General features: G+C 37.9%; 1 protein-coding gene across 5 annotated transcripts; it reads left to right on the top strand.

Annotated features, from left to right (window-relative positions):
* The first annotated feature begins 1,031 nt into the window (after window positions 1–1,031).
* On the top strand, window positions 1,032–10,893 carry rabgef1l (RAB guanine nucleotide exchange factor (GEF) 1, like). 5 transcript variants are annotated; one of them, XR_013782471.1, is made up of 10 exons: window positions 1,073–1,192; window positions 1,899–2,078; window positions 2,167–2,303; window positions 4,038–4,216; window positions 4,345–4,429; window positions 5,058–5,190; window positions 5,292–5,383; window positions 6,920–7,176; window positions 8,659–9,103; window positions 10,784–10,893. XR_013782471.1 is itself a non-coding variant. In XM_079387118.1 (9 exons), the coding sequence occupies exons 2-9, from the start codon at window positions 1,900–1,902 to the stop codon at window positions 9,034–9,036; spliced, it is 1,437 nt and encodes a 478-aa protein (XP_079243244.1). In that variant the 5' UTR covers window positions 1,032–1,192; window positions 1,894–1,899; the 3' UTR covers window positions 9,037–10,375. The 5 variants fall into 5 exon arrangements, 4 of the variants coding, with proteins under 4 accessions (XP_079243244.1, XP_079243245.1, XP_079243242.1 ...); XM_079387118.1 differs by lacking the exon at window positions 10,784–10,893 and having other exon boundaries at window positions 1,032–1,192; window positions 1,894–2,078; window positions 4,041–4,216; window positions 8,659–10,375; XM_079387119.1 differs by lacking the exon at window positions 10,784–10,893 and having other exon boundaries at window positions 1,035–1,192; window positions 4,041–4,216; window positions 8,659–10,509.
* The last annotated feature ends 4,678 nt before the right edge of the window (window positions 10,894–15,571 follow it).

The following is a 15,571-nucleotide window of genomic DNA, read 5'->3' on the forward strand; positions in this document are numbered from 1 at the left end:
TCAGGGTAGTTATCGTTGACGAACTTTAAACTGCAAATAAAGATGTGTTTGTTTTATTCTGTTGAAAATAACCTGATTGTTGCAAGTATAGTTCCAGTTTATTCCAGGTGTTTGTGGGGGGTGGGGGTCTTTGTCACAGAATGACTCGGGGGGGCATTGAAGATCCAAGTGCAGTTTAATCCAAGAAGCACAGATCCAAAACAGGGCAACAGGCAGAAAACAAAGGCAACACGTAATCCACAACCGCTACAGTCCACTAACAGAACATGGTATATATAGGGGAACTAACAACACTAATGACACACAGCTGGCAACAATGAGACTTGACAGACAGAGCAAAGGATGATGGGAAATGAAGTCTACAAGCAATAAACATTGCCCCAGGAGGAGTGCCCTCTGGTGGCTGTCATGGGCACTCCAGGAGATAGCTGTGACACACTGGTGATCTTACAAGGCTAAATAAAGAACTTTGTTTCAATACGTTTTGCATAGAATTTTCTTTACTCTTTATTTAAAAAGGGCAATATTTGATGTATTTTAGACCTGAGATGTGGGAACGGTGAAGAGAGAGAGAGGGCCGTCTAATCAGCCAACATTGTCTTAAATAGCCTGCATTGCACTTCATCTTTTATAACATGGGATTGTGACCAAATATATTCAGTCTTGACTTTTGCAAAATGTCGCAACAAGATGTTAAAAATTTGTTTTTGTTTAGTTTTTTGTGTTTGTGTGATTTTATTTATTATTTTTTTTTAAAGAGAGAGTCATGGGAGAGTCATACACTCATACCACTGGAAGTGTGGATATTTGGACAGGACAAATCTTGTAGTTATTTACATATAGTTGCAATATAATATATATTGGATATATAATGGATAATATATATAATATATATATATATATATATATATATATATATAATATATATATAATGGATAATATTTTACAACGTGAGTAGACTGACTTTTATTTATATAAGACTTATATTTTGACGAGTGGCGCGCAGGAAGAGCGTCACGCTCGCTGGCATCGCTTCCTGTGGTGAAGGGATTTCCGTCAACAACAGATAAATTTGATCAAAACATCAATAACGAGCGGAAACGGGTTTTTCGTGATCTTTTAAGCTCGCTGGGAAAATATATCTAACCAAAGCTGATTTCAGTCTTCACATCCGTCCAGACAAGTCTGACACGTAAGACAGAACGTTATTATTATTATTATGAACACTTGAAGAGTGAACGTGTATATTTCTGTTAATTCAGCGACAGTTTTCTGGAGATGCGTTATTCTTTTCATGATATAGAGATTAAAGCAGTACTGAATAATGACTTCTTTTATATGTACCATCCCACATGAAAAATACTATAAATTAGTACAGATCTTGAATTAATTTGTTGTGGTAATTCGATAGATTCTGTGGTAATATAACAACTATAGTAATCTAAACAAATGACTTTACCCGGTACTGTACTAATATCTCTACAACTATAGGGTATATTATACTACAATACACTACAGTTTACCTCCGTAAGAACTACAGTATTTATCAGTTCAGTATAGTTAATACTACAGTATGCTGTATGTGTTGTAATAATATATACAGTATAATACACCACTATAGTATGGTTCAAAAACACTAGTATTTTTTCATGTGGGATGTTTTTATGCAACTGATGGGACTCAGCTTGCAGCAAGAGTCTGTTTTGAAACTTAATAATAATCAAAATAATAATAAAAGGGTAAGTGTCACTGTATTGTATGAATGACAGCGTCATCTGGATCACGTAACAGCACTCACTGACTGATCTGTTTGTAGAGAGATCATTTGAATGTGGGTCGGCTGAATATTTGTTATGCAGCTTGCCATGTTGAATGGGCTGGGGTTTGTTTCAGCGCAGGATGAACTCTCAGGTGGTGCGCAGGGGCATCAGCGTCCAGCAGTCTGACCTGACCTGTAAGAGAGGATGCGGTTTCTATGGTAACGCCGTCTGGCAGGGCCTCTGCTCCAAATGCTGGCGAGAGGAGAACCAGTGCACCAAAGCCAAGCAGATAGAGGACGACAGAGCGCTGGCCGAGAGGTGAGAGACTGGACGATGAGCGATGCTTCATCCTCTGCATTATTCTGCTCTCCTGTGGTCAGCTGCTGTGGTGCTGTGTGTCTGACAGGCTACAGAGAGAGGAGGAAGCGGCGTATGCCAGCAGCCGCGAGGAGCCGCCTTCACGACCAGAGTCCTCCAAAACACACAGCGTGCCCATGGTGAAGAGGCTTTTCACCTCCGCTCCCAAAACACCTGCAAGGAGAGGTACGACAGTGAGTCACACACAGGGTTCTTTTGGTCATGGAAACAAGTAATAAACCTTAAAAATTCATTACAAATTCTGTTGTGAATTTACAGTGGATATGTGACCCTGGACCACAAAACCAGTCTTAAGTGTCAATTTCTTTAGATTTGAGAATAAATGATCTTTGCATTGATGTATGGTTTGTTATGATAGGACAATATTTGGCTGAGATAAATCTGAAAATCTAAATATTGAGAAAATCACCTTTTAAAGTTGTGCAAATTTTTTAGCAATGTATATTATTAATCAAAAATGAAGTTTTTATATATTTACAGTAGGAAATTTACAAAATATCTTTATGGAACATGATCTTTACTTAATATCCTAATGATTTTTGGCATAAAAGAAAAATGTATAATTTTTACCCATACAATGTTTACAATACCCATACAATTATTGGCTATTGCTGCAAATATACCTGTACTACTTATGTGTGTGTGTGTGTGCGTGTGTGTGTGTGCGTGCGTGTATGTGCGTGTGTGTGTGTATATGTGTATATATGTATATGTATGTATATATATATGCACAATAACATTTAGTCATTTAGGAGATGATTTTATCCAAAGACAATAGCAGCAATCAAAACCAACAAAAGACAGTAATAATATGTAAGAGCTGTGAGAAGTCTCAGTTAGTGATAAATGTTAGCTTCCAATGTTTCTCTAAAAGTCTAATTACACAAAAACAATGTACTGCACTTTCTGAAATGAAAATAGAGAATCACTAGCCTGAAACAATGAGGTGACATGTACCATTGTCCCCCCTGACAGTCTGTAATTAGTGGCTCATTAAGTTAATAATGAACTGTGTGGAGTGATCACACATCTGTGATCTGTATGTATCGTGACTCAGACTTGATTACACACTGAATCCAGAGCTATCCTGCGGACGCAGTGTGGCGTGACCCGGCAGGGCAGCTTTACTACATTTTCCTGGTAGTCAGTAACAGATTGCAAACACTAGCAGTCTTTCAACCAAGCTGGCAGGATGATTATTATGGTTCCAGCTTCAAGCCTATGACACGCAAATGACTGGCAGATGGATGGGGGTCATCTGTTCTTCCCTGTGAAAATCATCCTCAAACTTAATCCAGATGTTGGTAAAGCATATATCATTACCTAACTAATAACTATGACTTTAGCCTCAATAAACTCCTAACTAGCTGCTTATTAATATTAAGAGATCTAAAAGATGGTCATGCAGAATAAGACATTAATATGTGCTTTATAAGTACTAATAATGATCCTGGACCACCAGGCGTGCGTGGAGACGCTGGTCCTTCTGGGCAACACGGCATGCACGGGACTCCGAAATATGATGACTAAGAAACATCTTTAGATCAAGATATATTTACTTAAGATGCAAATATAAAGTCTCGTTTTCTGAGAAAATTTAACAAAAGTGAGTTTTTACTTAAAACAAGAATAAATATCCATCAGTGGGGAATGAAAACTTGTTTTCCCTTTGAAATGAAGCTGTCCATGAGACCTGAGTGTGAATAGAGTTGATTTTCAAAGAAATGGAAGAAGTAAACAGTGAAATAATACATCAGCAAGTTTTAGTCTTTTCTGGTTATAATGCAGTAACATTTTCTAAACTTAGCCGCAGAAAAAAAGAGAATTTCAGAAATTCCAGACCTTGAAGTCATGTGACATGGAGTTTACACACATAACCGTCTCGCTCTTGTTCTCAAGCAGATGCAGGAGCTCCAAAGACGGCCGTGAGCCAGAGCGCCTCGCTCAGCCGTCAGCCCGGTGCAGAACGTGACCATGTGACACAGCACTTCATCAACTTCCTCAAGACCTTCCAGAGACCTGGATATGACATTTTTAAACAGTGCCATGCCTTCGTTGAAAATATTGCACACAAAAAGGTGAAAAACAAGTATGCTGGTCTTTTCCAGCATCCATGCTTTGGAAGCAATAAAAGCAGAATTTTGTATTGGATCACAATTTGCACAACGATTTTTTATTAAATGTTTTCTTTCTGTTTGCGCTGCAGGTGGCTGTAGGTGGCGAAGATTTCTCAGACTCTGTGCAGGATTTCTATCAAAACATGTCTGAATACCTACAGACCAACTTAAAAGGTACAACATGCAAAGCCACATTGTTTCTTGTGTTCATGTAAATAATAAATCAGAGAGACATTTTCAATTTTTTATAAGATTTATTGAATTAACTAAGGGTTTGGCAACCTTTTTTTTTTTCATTAGTATCATTTAATTTTCCTAGTTATTAAATGTGCCATCAGTCACAAACTTGTTTATTTGATTAGTAACAGTATAGAAATGCAAAACCCTCATTGTGATATGTGTGTGGAAGGTGTGGGAGATATAAATCTATGCAGTCACATAGTATGACTGACGCAAATTGAGCACTACTGCTCAGTGCTCACAGAAAATGGTTTATTTGACCTGCATTCTTGTGTTAACTTGCACAGTTTAATTTTCTCACTTCAATTGTATCTATAGCTGCAAAATTAATGAAACGGGCAATGTGATGATGTGGAATGATATAGATTGTTATGCATGATGTACAGGGGGCTTTGTTTAAATGAAATGCATACACCTCTCTCACTATTGACATATGCCAGTGATTATGTGCCCCATCTGTGTGGCAGTGTTAGCATGTGTGCTATAGGTTGCCGAGCCCTGCTCTGTATAGTCACATTTATTTGCCTCTTAAACAGTTACAGTATGTGTAAATGTGTGTCAGGGTCTCCAGATGTGATGGAGACGGTGATGGATGAGGTGGAGCGGTATGTGGTGGGCCGTCTGTATAAGCAGCTCTTCTGCCCTGACAACACAGATGATGAGAAGAAAGACCTGGCCATCCAGAAGAGAATCAGGTGTGCTGAAAGTGTTTGTCTAGTCAAGTGAGTTGAAATGTGAAAAATAAAAACAGCATAACACTTTGTGTGTGTGTGTGTGTGTGTGTGTGTATATTCAGGGCTTTGCACTGGGTGTCCATTGCGATGCTGTGTGCTCCAGTAGACGAGCAGATCCCTAAAGTATCAGACAGTGTGGAGAGAGCCATAACAGGTACATTATTCAATTGCTACATTAGATTGCTACATTATTCAAAATATTAAAGCAATATGTCAAGTCACCTGTGCTGTGCCTTTTTGCTTTGAGATATATATATATATATATATATATATATATATATATATATATATATATACATACACTCACTCACCGGCCACTTTATTAGGTACACCTGTTCAATTGCTTGGTAACACAAATTGCTAATCAGCCAATCACATGGCAGCAACTCAATGCATTTAGGCATCTAGATGTGGTGAGGACGACTTGCTGAAGTTCAAACCGAGCATCAGAACGGGGAAGAAAGGGATTTAAGTGACTGAACGTGGAATGGTTGTTGGTGCCAGACGGGCTGGTCTGAGTATTTCAAAAACTGCTGATCTACTGGGATTTTCACACACAACCATCTCTAGGGTTTACAGAGAATGGTCCGAAAAAGAGAAAATATCCAGTGAGCGGCAGTTGTGTGACGAAAATGCCTTGTTGATGTCAGAGGTCAGAGGAGAATGGGCAGACTAGTTAGAGAGGATAGAAAGGCAACAATAACCCAAATAACCACTCGTTACAACCAAGGTATGCAGAACACCATCTCGGAACGCACAACACATCGAACCCTGAAGCAGATGGGCTACAGCAGCAGAAGACCACACTGGGTGCTGCTCCTGTCAGCTAAGAACAGGAAACGGAGGCTACAATTCACACAGGCTCACCAAAATTGGACAATAGAAGATTGGAGAAACGTTGCCTGGTCTGATGAGTCTCGATTTCTGCTGCAACATTCAGATGGTAGGGTCAGAATTTGGCGTAAAGAACATGAAAGCATAGATCCATCCTGCCTTGTCTCAACGGTTCAGGCTGGTGGTGGTGGTGTAATGGTGTGGGGGATATTTTCTTGGCACACTTTGGGCCCCTTAGTACCAATTGAGCATCGTTTAAACACCACAGCCTACCTGAGTATTGTTGCTGACCATGTCCATCCCTTTATAACTACAGTGTACCCATCTTCTGATGGCTACTTCCAGCAGGATAATGCACCATGTCACAAAGCTCAGATCATCTCAGACTGGTCTCTTGAACACGAATGACAATGAGTTGACTTTACTCAAATGACCTCCACAGTCACCAGATCTCAATCCAATAGAGCAGCTTTGGGATGTGGTGGAACGGGAGATTCGCACCATGGATGTGCAGCCGACAAATCTGCAGCAACTACGTGATGCTATCATGTCAATATGGACCAAAATCTCTGAGGAATGTTTCCAACACCTTGTTGAATCTATGCCACGAAGAATTAAGGCAGTTCTGAAGGCAAAAGGGGGTCTATTTATTTATTAATTTATTTTTTTTAATCCACATTTGCAATGAATTGCATAATTCATCATTTCTGAGTAAAACTAAACACTTAATGTCATTCAAGAGGCAGAGAAATGCATTACGCTTTGATAAAAGTTTATAAAATCATGCATTTTGTTGATAATGCACTGATGAACCATGCATTGTGTAAATGTTGTATTTTTTATTTTTTTTTAATAGACCTGATTGACTTGGACTCTAAAAAGGTTCCCAAGGAGAAGTTGGCGTGTGTCACCAGGTGTAGTAAACACATCATGACGGCCGTCCAGGGCAGTAAGAAAGCCGCCGCCTCAGCTGATGACTTTCTGCCCACTCTCGTCTACATCGTGCTGAAGGCCAATCCGCCTCGATTACACTCCAACATCCAGTACATCACCCGCTACTGCAACCCCAGCCGCCTCATGAGAGGAGAGGACGGCTATTACTTCACTAACCTGGTAAGGATTCACTGTCAGCTCGTTCTTATCATGTGTTATTAGCAAAGACACATAGTACAGTACTTTCAGATTTGGTAACTATATTATTTAACAGGAGCTTGGATTAAATCCACAGCACTCCATGTTAGTCATCTTAGTCATACCTATGTCAGTCATACTAGTACTCTTAGTGATCTGATGAAACCTCTAGGTGTTAAACTTCAGTTTGTGTCCTCCTGCAGCATTTGTGCTCCAGACATAAATGATTCCTCAGATAATATGTGTTTTTGAGGTGAAGTGTGCTGGTATTTTAGTAAGTGATCAGACGCAGCATTTTCACCTGCTAGACTAAAAAACAGGTAAACAAAATCCCACAGGTGAACATTTACAGAGGGACCCGAGCCACATTTGCAGACCAGAAGAGCAAAGAGATGTGAGAAGGGACTCTTTTCATGCCAGACAGGACAAAACCACTCTAGTGCGTTAAGTATGGTCTTCAGAAATAAAAATCGACTATATCTGTTACTATGGGGTGCATGCAAGACTTTTTATACACTTAAGTTGTGTAGTTCTTCATAGGGTGCACCAGATTATTTTGTGACTTCTGGCTTGTTTTATTCCGGGGCATCAGCTAAGGAATTGTTGAATAAATAAAAACTATGTTAAATGGAGGGAGTTTGTCAGATGATGAGGATTTGTGAGATATTGTTAACTTGTAGCCTCTATTACCAACACAAGGAAGACACAAATGTGATGTTTTTTTTAACAAAAAAACTAACACAACTACTAAATAAATTTTCCGGAGATTTTTGTCTCAAGAAAATAGTTTCTTATAGACTTTATGCATCAGTGAAATAAGTGTTGTGTTTGAACTTCTGTTTTTGTGGCAGCTCTGTATACTTCTATTAGCTGGTGAAGTGGATTTACTTATTGTAGAGTTAAAAAGTTATCTTGTGCATTGTAATGTTTGAAGCCGATGTTATGACAAATGTCCTTAGATCAGGAATTTTATAAAATAAGTGGTTTATGCATAAATTCATACTTTCACGCTGTAGAAATACAATCCAGAAGACAATGAACGCAGTGCTAAAAAGAAGCAGGGCTACATAAAATCTGTAGGATTTAGCCTCCTTTCTCATGTTGACTTATGACTTAGAATTGATTTAATGTTTAATGAAAGTAAAAAAATGGAAAATGATTAACTTTCATGTTGGCGTTCTTTATTTTAAAAGTAAGGTGATGGGCATGACCTTCCTTCTTTTTTTGTTCTTGGATGATCACATGCCTGAGGTATCTTGAAGTGCAGGTCTGCTCACCTGAGCACAAGGAATGTTAATGGCAGTCCCAGCCTGATCCCTAGCAATGGGTGAAGAGCAATGAGAAGTCCTCTTCTTTCCCTCTTAGAGGTGTCTGACAGTTGCTTTGGAAATAAAGTGTCTGCTAAATGAATAAATGTAACGTAGGATCTTGACTGGCTCATCTCTGAACTTGTTCCTGTTGCAGTGCTGCGCCGTGGCCTTCATCGAGAAGCTTGATGCGCAGTCGCTGAACCTGAGTCATGAAGACTTTGAGCTTTACATGTCAGGTGCATCGTCTCCGCCGGGTCCCAAGGCCGCTTCATCCGGCCACAGCTCACAGAACGGCTTCAGAGGGCAGAACCACACGGCAGAACCAGAGCTGGAGCCGAGGAGAGCGGAGGAGACGCGGCCGCTGGAGACAGACCTCATCGAATGGAGCGAAGGCCATGAGCTCTCAATGCTGGGCATGTTGGAAGGGCCTCCTGTAAGGACACACACCTCCACCACCTTCACTATTGACTCGGACAACATAGGCGGCGACAGCCTGCCTCCTCCATTACAGCCGCAGAAGTTCGCTGGATAGCTCCCATCTTAACTGGGCACAGACTGACAACAACTGATTCTTCCCGCCACAGTTCTTCTGTCTGCAGGTTAGTGATGGTCTCTGTACCTGTAATGGGACTGAATACATTCACACTTCGGTTCTTTAAAGGGTGACCAGCAGTCATAGGTTTATATTTTGCTCCAAAATGAAAACAAATAATAAGAAGAGAATTTGAAGTCTAGTTTTAGGACCGTTACGATTTTTCTCGGTATTGTGAAAAAAGCAAACAAACAATACTTGATATTATAAAGTGTTTATATGTCACGGTGGTATTGGCTGTACTGCATTTTGTTTGTGTATATATAAATGTTAAAAATTGTTTTGCATTACTGAGAATCCAGTGAGAATCACTACTGAGAATGAGAATTACAAAGAGAAATGTTTTATGCTGTTTTGAAAATAATGTTACAATGCCAAAAAAAAAAAAAGTAAATGTCTCAAAAAAAGAAGCATAATTTCTATTGATTTTGGGATGAAATATGGCCTGGGAATGTTTTCATGAGATTCGCTTGTGATGTAATAATATAGATTCTCTTCTTGACCTCCTTTCAAAATGTTCCGTTCATTTGGACAAGAAGAGTGTGAATTTAGACAGATGGTGGGTATTAATTATAAATTCTTTAAATTGATTGATTCTTGCACTAATTGTTTTGCTTTATGCAACTCACTGAAATATGAGAATACATAACTTATTAGTACATATAATTTGTTTCAGTTTTTCCTCAACTTATGCTTCAACTCGACTTCCTTAAGTTTTCTGGCCATTATTATTGGCATTAGTGTTCCTTTGACTTGAGAATGAAAAACAAGTACAGCACTGGTGTGGGTGAACTTTATATACAGGTAGCTGCCCTATTAATAGTATAGTTGAGTGAATCCGGTGTGAAGTGATCTTGTGCTCATTGTTATGCTAGGATTTGTTAAGGCATGCTGTGATGAACAGTAGTTATGCTTCAGGTGTGGTTTAACGGACACCAGCGCATTAGTAAACTAGAATTCACTCAGTATAACAAATGAATCCTTAACATGCTACTATTTAAAAATGTGTAATCATATATTTATTTTCTGCATATTTATATTGAAAAAATGCTGTTACAGTATGAAAGAAAAACTGATTTAGTGAGTTAATTATTTTAAATATACTTTTTGACCTTTTGTTCTATGAAAAATATTGTTTATGCATGCAAAGATACAATTTTGCTGTGGTATCCATTACGAACCGTTTGTAACCTCACTTAGTTATCTAAATGATCTGGGTATGAAGCCAGAAATATGCTATTTAAACAGTTATAAATAAAATGATCTACTGAAGGAATAGAAAACACTGGTGTTTTAATTTGTTTCCACCAAATATTAAAATGAGTTTTGGTAAAAAAGGCACAAAAAATAAACTGAAATGAAAAAAGCAAATGTAATATAAAATGTGTGGGGAAAAATAAAAACACAAAGTGCACCATTTCTCACAAACCTCATTTAAATCTAAACACAAATGTGATTTTTATTTTTAAGCACAATTGTCAGGTTTTTTTTAATGGAGTACCTATAATAATTTAAGTTCAAATGAGCATCACACGATGTGACAGATTGAAGTGTGTATGAATGTGCTTCTCCAGCTGTTTCAGATTATTTAACGCTTCTCACAGTTTAACCCCTCGTTTCAGTGCCGCGTTTGATGAGTGTTTGCACTACAAATGGTCATTTCATTTTCAACCACCTCCTAATATAGTTGGACAAGCTCATTTTGGATCTCGTATGTAGTGCTGTCTACCAGTGACCGGATTGACCAAAATGTGGGATAAAGCAACATACAGGAAAGACCAGATGAAGACATTAGCCGCTTTCACACATTAAACTTGGTAAGTTACTGTAAAAGTGCCAGGTTGACTCTTTCTGGTAAATGTACCACATCTGCTGTTCACACAAGCGGCAGCTTTCAGTCCATCTGTCAAACTATTAAGATACTATTAATACATCGGCTCCAAAATACCAAACATATATGAAAAATAAAAGTCTATTTTCTTTACTGATTTAAAGAGACGTGTCTCCTTTAAGACTTAAATGTACACAGCCACTGCTATGATTGGGTAACATTTTTGCGTATGAAATCAGTGTCACAAGTAGGAGATTTGGAAAACTTTTACTGCTCATTACTACAGCTGCCAAGGTTATCTATCCATGAAAAGATTATATTTAGATCTTCTCCCATTGCATAAAACTTTGCAGCTCTGAGCATCGTAGCCGATCACAGTCAAGTCTTTGAGCACATAAAAGCAATCAATTCATTGCATCGTGACTTCTGCACTCTCGCAAATGCTTTCATCATAATACAGTGCAAACCAGAGATTCACCGTCAGTAAACTCGCACTGTAAAGTGGAAACGCTATTTGCTTTCTTTCTGTGCATACTTTCATTTTGCAATTTCGAAAAGATGGTTTTCATCCAAATAACAGGTGATATGAATTTGTCCCACAGCCCAGCATTACCACATAGAAAACGTTGCAGAGCAGGTTTATTACTCCAAATTGTGATTTGTGGTTTCTATTAGAGTACGTTGATTATATGTGACCCTGGACCACAAAACCAGTCACAAGGGTCAATGTTTGAAATTGAGGTTTATACATCATAAGAATAAATAAGCTGAATAAATATTTTTTCCATTGATGTAAGGCTTGTTAGGATAGGACTGTATTTGGCTGAGATATTGTACAACTGAATCTGAGGGAGCAAACAAATCTAAATATTGAGAAAATCTCCTTTAAAGTTGTTCAAATGAAGCTCTTAGCAATGCATATTACTAATCAGAAATGAAGTTTTGATATATTTACAGTAGGAAATTTACAAAATATCTTCATGGAACATGATCTTTACTTAATATCCTAATGATTTTTGGCATAAAAGAGAAATGTATAATTTTGAGCCATACAATGTATTGTTGGCTATTGCTGCAAATATACCTGTGCTACTAAAGACTGCTTTTGTGCTCCAGGGTCACATATGTAATTTGTAAAACATGTAACTTGGACACTTTTATTATAATATTTGAGCTGCTACTTTCCTTGTTTTTTCTGTTTCTGCCATTTTATCTTTACAGACAAACATAATATGTATAGACTATGGAGTTATTTGCTTTGAAAAGATATAAAAATCAAGACTGTGTGATCAATTAGCTTGAGAACAGAGTGCAATATTTTGTTTGGCAAATATTAGGATTTTTATTTCCAGAACCCAAATTAATAGACCTATGAGAACTGTTTTCATGAAGGCAGAACATTGTAACATTAAAACCTTCCTAAATTGTGCTTTTGTTGATGTGAAATCAAACTTGATCCATTTAAATTGGTCTTGTTTTCTTATGCACACACCTAATTCAGAATCCTCCTTGTCAACTCCAGATGCTCAGTTAATTGAAAATACTTTTTTTTTTTTTTTTTTTTTTTACTTCCAAAGTAGGCAAAAAAGAAACATTTTAATAAAAGAAACTGTATGATTCTTTCTCTTCTGAAATATTGTTGTAATTTCACAGGCAGAATTTCAGTTTCAGGCGAACTATTTCTTCAATCAAGTTTGTAATGAAATAGTGTGGGGAGATTAACAGTGTCTTACCTTTGGACAGTTATCCCAGCGTTCATGAGGGCGAGTCGTTCTTACACCGCATAGGCCACAGCTGTCTAGTTCATATTTTCTTATGCATTTAATATATGTGCTAAAAGCTGAATGTCTTTGTTGTACTGGTTTTCCTCCCAGGAGGATGGGTGCTCTTGTGGACACCAGCTACACCTTCAGTGACAGAACATACAATCGTACTGACGTGTTTCTTTCAAAACAGTCCTGTAGCAATAGAGGTTAGCTTTCAGCGTCGTAGTAGTAGTAAGCAGTTGGATTTAGTTATTTTGACTCTTGAGATGGTGGTGTTTACCTCAGGGATGCAAGGTCATAAATTGCACTCTGCTCCGTTTATTCCAACTCATGTGACTGTTTCTGAGGCAAGACCTCAAGAGTGTGGGTAAAATGAAAATGTCTTATTTCTGCTTTTACATAATTGGTAAGACAAACCATCTCGATTTACACTGAGTGCAACAATTAAATGTTTTATATCAGGTGAACTGAACACTTGGTGAACACTCCCCAGTTGGTGACTGTGCCTGGGCAGGTCATTGTTTTGTACAATATAACACCCAGCTGCATGTAACTGGGAAAGGCCTTATCATAGGATACTACATCATGAAAGCACTGCTTGGCTGGCACCTACCTCGTCTTCCAGCACCGGACCGGAGGCTGGTGTTGACCTCATAATATAAGTGGCTACAATATTTAATTTTTATCCCTCGGTTTCAAAAATCAAATAAGCTTCCTTGTTTTGCCTTAAATAGCCCATTAGCCTTTAGAACAGGACTTAAAATTGGGACATATCACACTTCATTTCTGTCTGTGTTCCGAAAAGCATTGTTTTTAGGAGTCTTATAAATCCATCAGCCAGTTTCCTGATGATGCTGCATTAAAGCAAGATTCAGAATTAAATGTAGTTTTGGTCACACTTTAGTTTAAGGTCCAGTTCTCACTATTATTTAACTATTAACTACAGATTTGTCTCTGTAATCTTATTAATAGTTAGTAAGGTAGTTGTTAAGATTAGGTATGGGCAGTGCTTGAAGTGGAAAAAGTGCCTGTACTCACTCCCCCCCCCCTTTATTAATTTATTTATTTATATTAAGTACTTTTTAATAATTCACAATGTATGCATATTGCCACAATCAATCAATCAATCAATCAATAATTAAATAAAAGTTTTCAATCCAAATTTGCACAAGTCAAGCTGCAATACAAAACAGGACCACAGGGAGACGCCAAAGACCACTAAATCGCCTGCCTTTAATCTACGGATCCATTCAGAATCACTAAATCTCTGATCACCGCATATTCAGCGTTCATTATAAAACACTCAAATACACACTGAAAAGAATCATTTTACTGAAATCTGGACGTAAGTCACTATTCTCTCCTTAATCGCTGATTAAATCGGCCATGTTTTCTCTGCATTAGCGCTGTTTTTAATTAGTTCGCTGGATCCTTGGACTTTCCAAGAGTTTACGTTTTAAAATTATGTGATTGCAAAAGCCTGCTTCTTTTCATTTTAAGATATGATTTTCGTTATAAAGTACTGATTCAAATTAGTAATCAGTAATTATTACTCTTCGCGCGCCTCCCCTCGCGCACCACACAATGAAGTGCTTCTTCAATTCAGTGTTCAAGTTCAGCAATGAACACTGCTTGCGTTAGATGAGAGGTGATCCCACCTGGGTAGTGTGATTTACATAGTTTCTATATCATTTTTAATCCTATATGGGATCATATAGCCTAATCATCCAGACCCTGACGATTTCACTCTAAGTACCGGCAAAACGTCAGAAGTGCCGGTACTGCATACCAGCCCACTTCAAGCACTGGGTATGGGGTGGAATACGGGATCTAAAATATGGTCATGCAGAATAAGGCATTAATGTGCGCTTTATATGAAGTTACAAACGTAGGTTCGGGAGGAACCAAATTATTCAGTCCTGTCAATCATCATTACGAGCCTATATAAACGGCTCTCATTGCACCGTCCCAGCGTCAATTCTTCCAGCATCCCTCCACCTCCCCATCGCCTCCTCTATTTCTGTTTTTCTCCCTCTAGATAGTACCGTAATGGGGGGTTGAACTCTGCGCTCAAGCCAAGCCTCGGGTTCAGGCCTCCATTAAGGACAGCAAGCCAAGATCTTTTACCATTAAGCATTAGGACTGGATGGGCAGGTGAACTTGTGAAAAGTACTAATAAACAGCCAAAATGCTAGTATTCTTGTTAATAGTGAGAATTGGTCCTTAAAGTGCTACCATAAATTTGTTTGCCGACATTGTACATTTTCACTTTGTTGTGAGGAAAGTGAAGCATTAATCAAAATGTTATTTTTTTTGCTTGAATTTATTACTTTAGTGCTCAGAAACCCATCAACCCAAAGCCTACATTGTGATTTGTATTTCATACATAACATGATTTATGTTTATTTTGTTGACATTTTAGTAATGAACTGTTTATGGAATGATGCCTCTTTGAAAAATAATGTGTTGATTGTTGATTCAATATACCTGTCTATATGAGACTCCTTGATGTAACCAATCAACAAGCTTAAATGGCACATGATGAAAACATTGTCAGAATGATTCAAATCACACTTCTTTTTTTTTTTTGTCAAACTCTGATATTTGAGTGGTAAATAAAGACGGTATACCAAAAAGTTAAATAATTAAAATTAGACTCTGTCATCTAATTAAAACAATCATTTCTTCATCAGAATGTTTTAACGTACTGAATGTTCAAAACAGTTGATAAAAAGAGATGCACAGTGCTCTCAACACATACCATATGCACTGTATAACAATTTTATGAATATGTAGTTTCGATGTTTTTTTTTCTGTTCAAATTTAATGTTGAAATCAAATTAGCCTATCTAATGTGGTTAACAAAATGGGATACTCG

Source organism: Barbus barbus (assembly GCF_936440315.1).
Source record: "Barbus barbus genome assembly, chromosome: 31".
Taxonomy (NCBI): domain Eukaryota; kingdom Metazoa; phylum Chordata; class Actinopteri; order Cypriniformes; family Cyprinidae; genus Barbus; species Barbus barbus.

What these genes read in the sequence shown, in the direction of transcription:
- rabgef1l (XM_079387116.1), top strand. Translation starts at nt 1,900, where the DNA reads ATGAACTCTCAGGTGGTGCGCAGGGGCATCAGCGTCCAGCAGTCTGAC. An exon ending in CAAAACACCTGCAAGGAGAG is followed by an intron (nt 2,304 to 4,037) that starts GTACGACAGTGA and finishes CTTGTTCTCAAG; the next exon opens with CAGATGCAGGAGCTCCAAAG. An exon ending in TGTGGAGAGAGCCATAACAG is followed by an intron (nt 5,384 to 6,919) that starts GTACATTATTCA and finishes TTTTTTTAATAG; the next exon opens with ACCTGATTGACTTGGACTCT.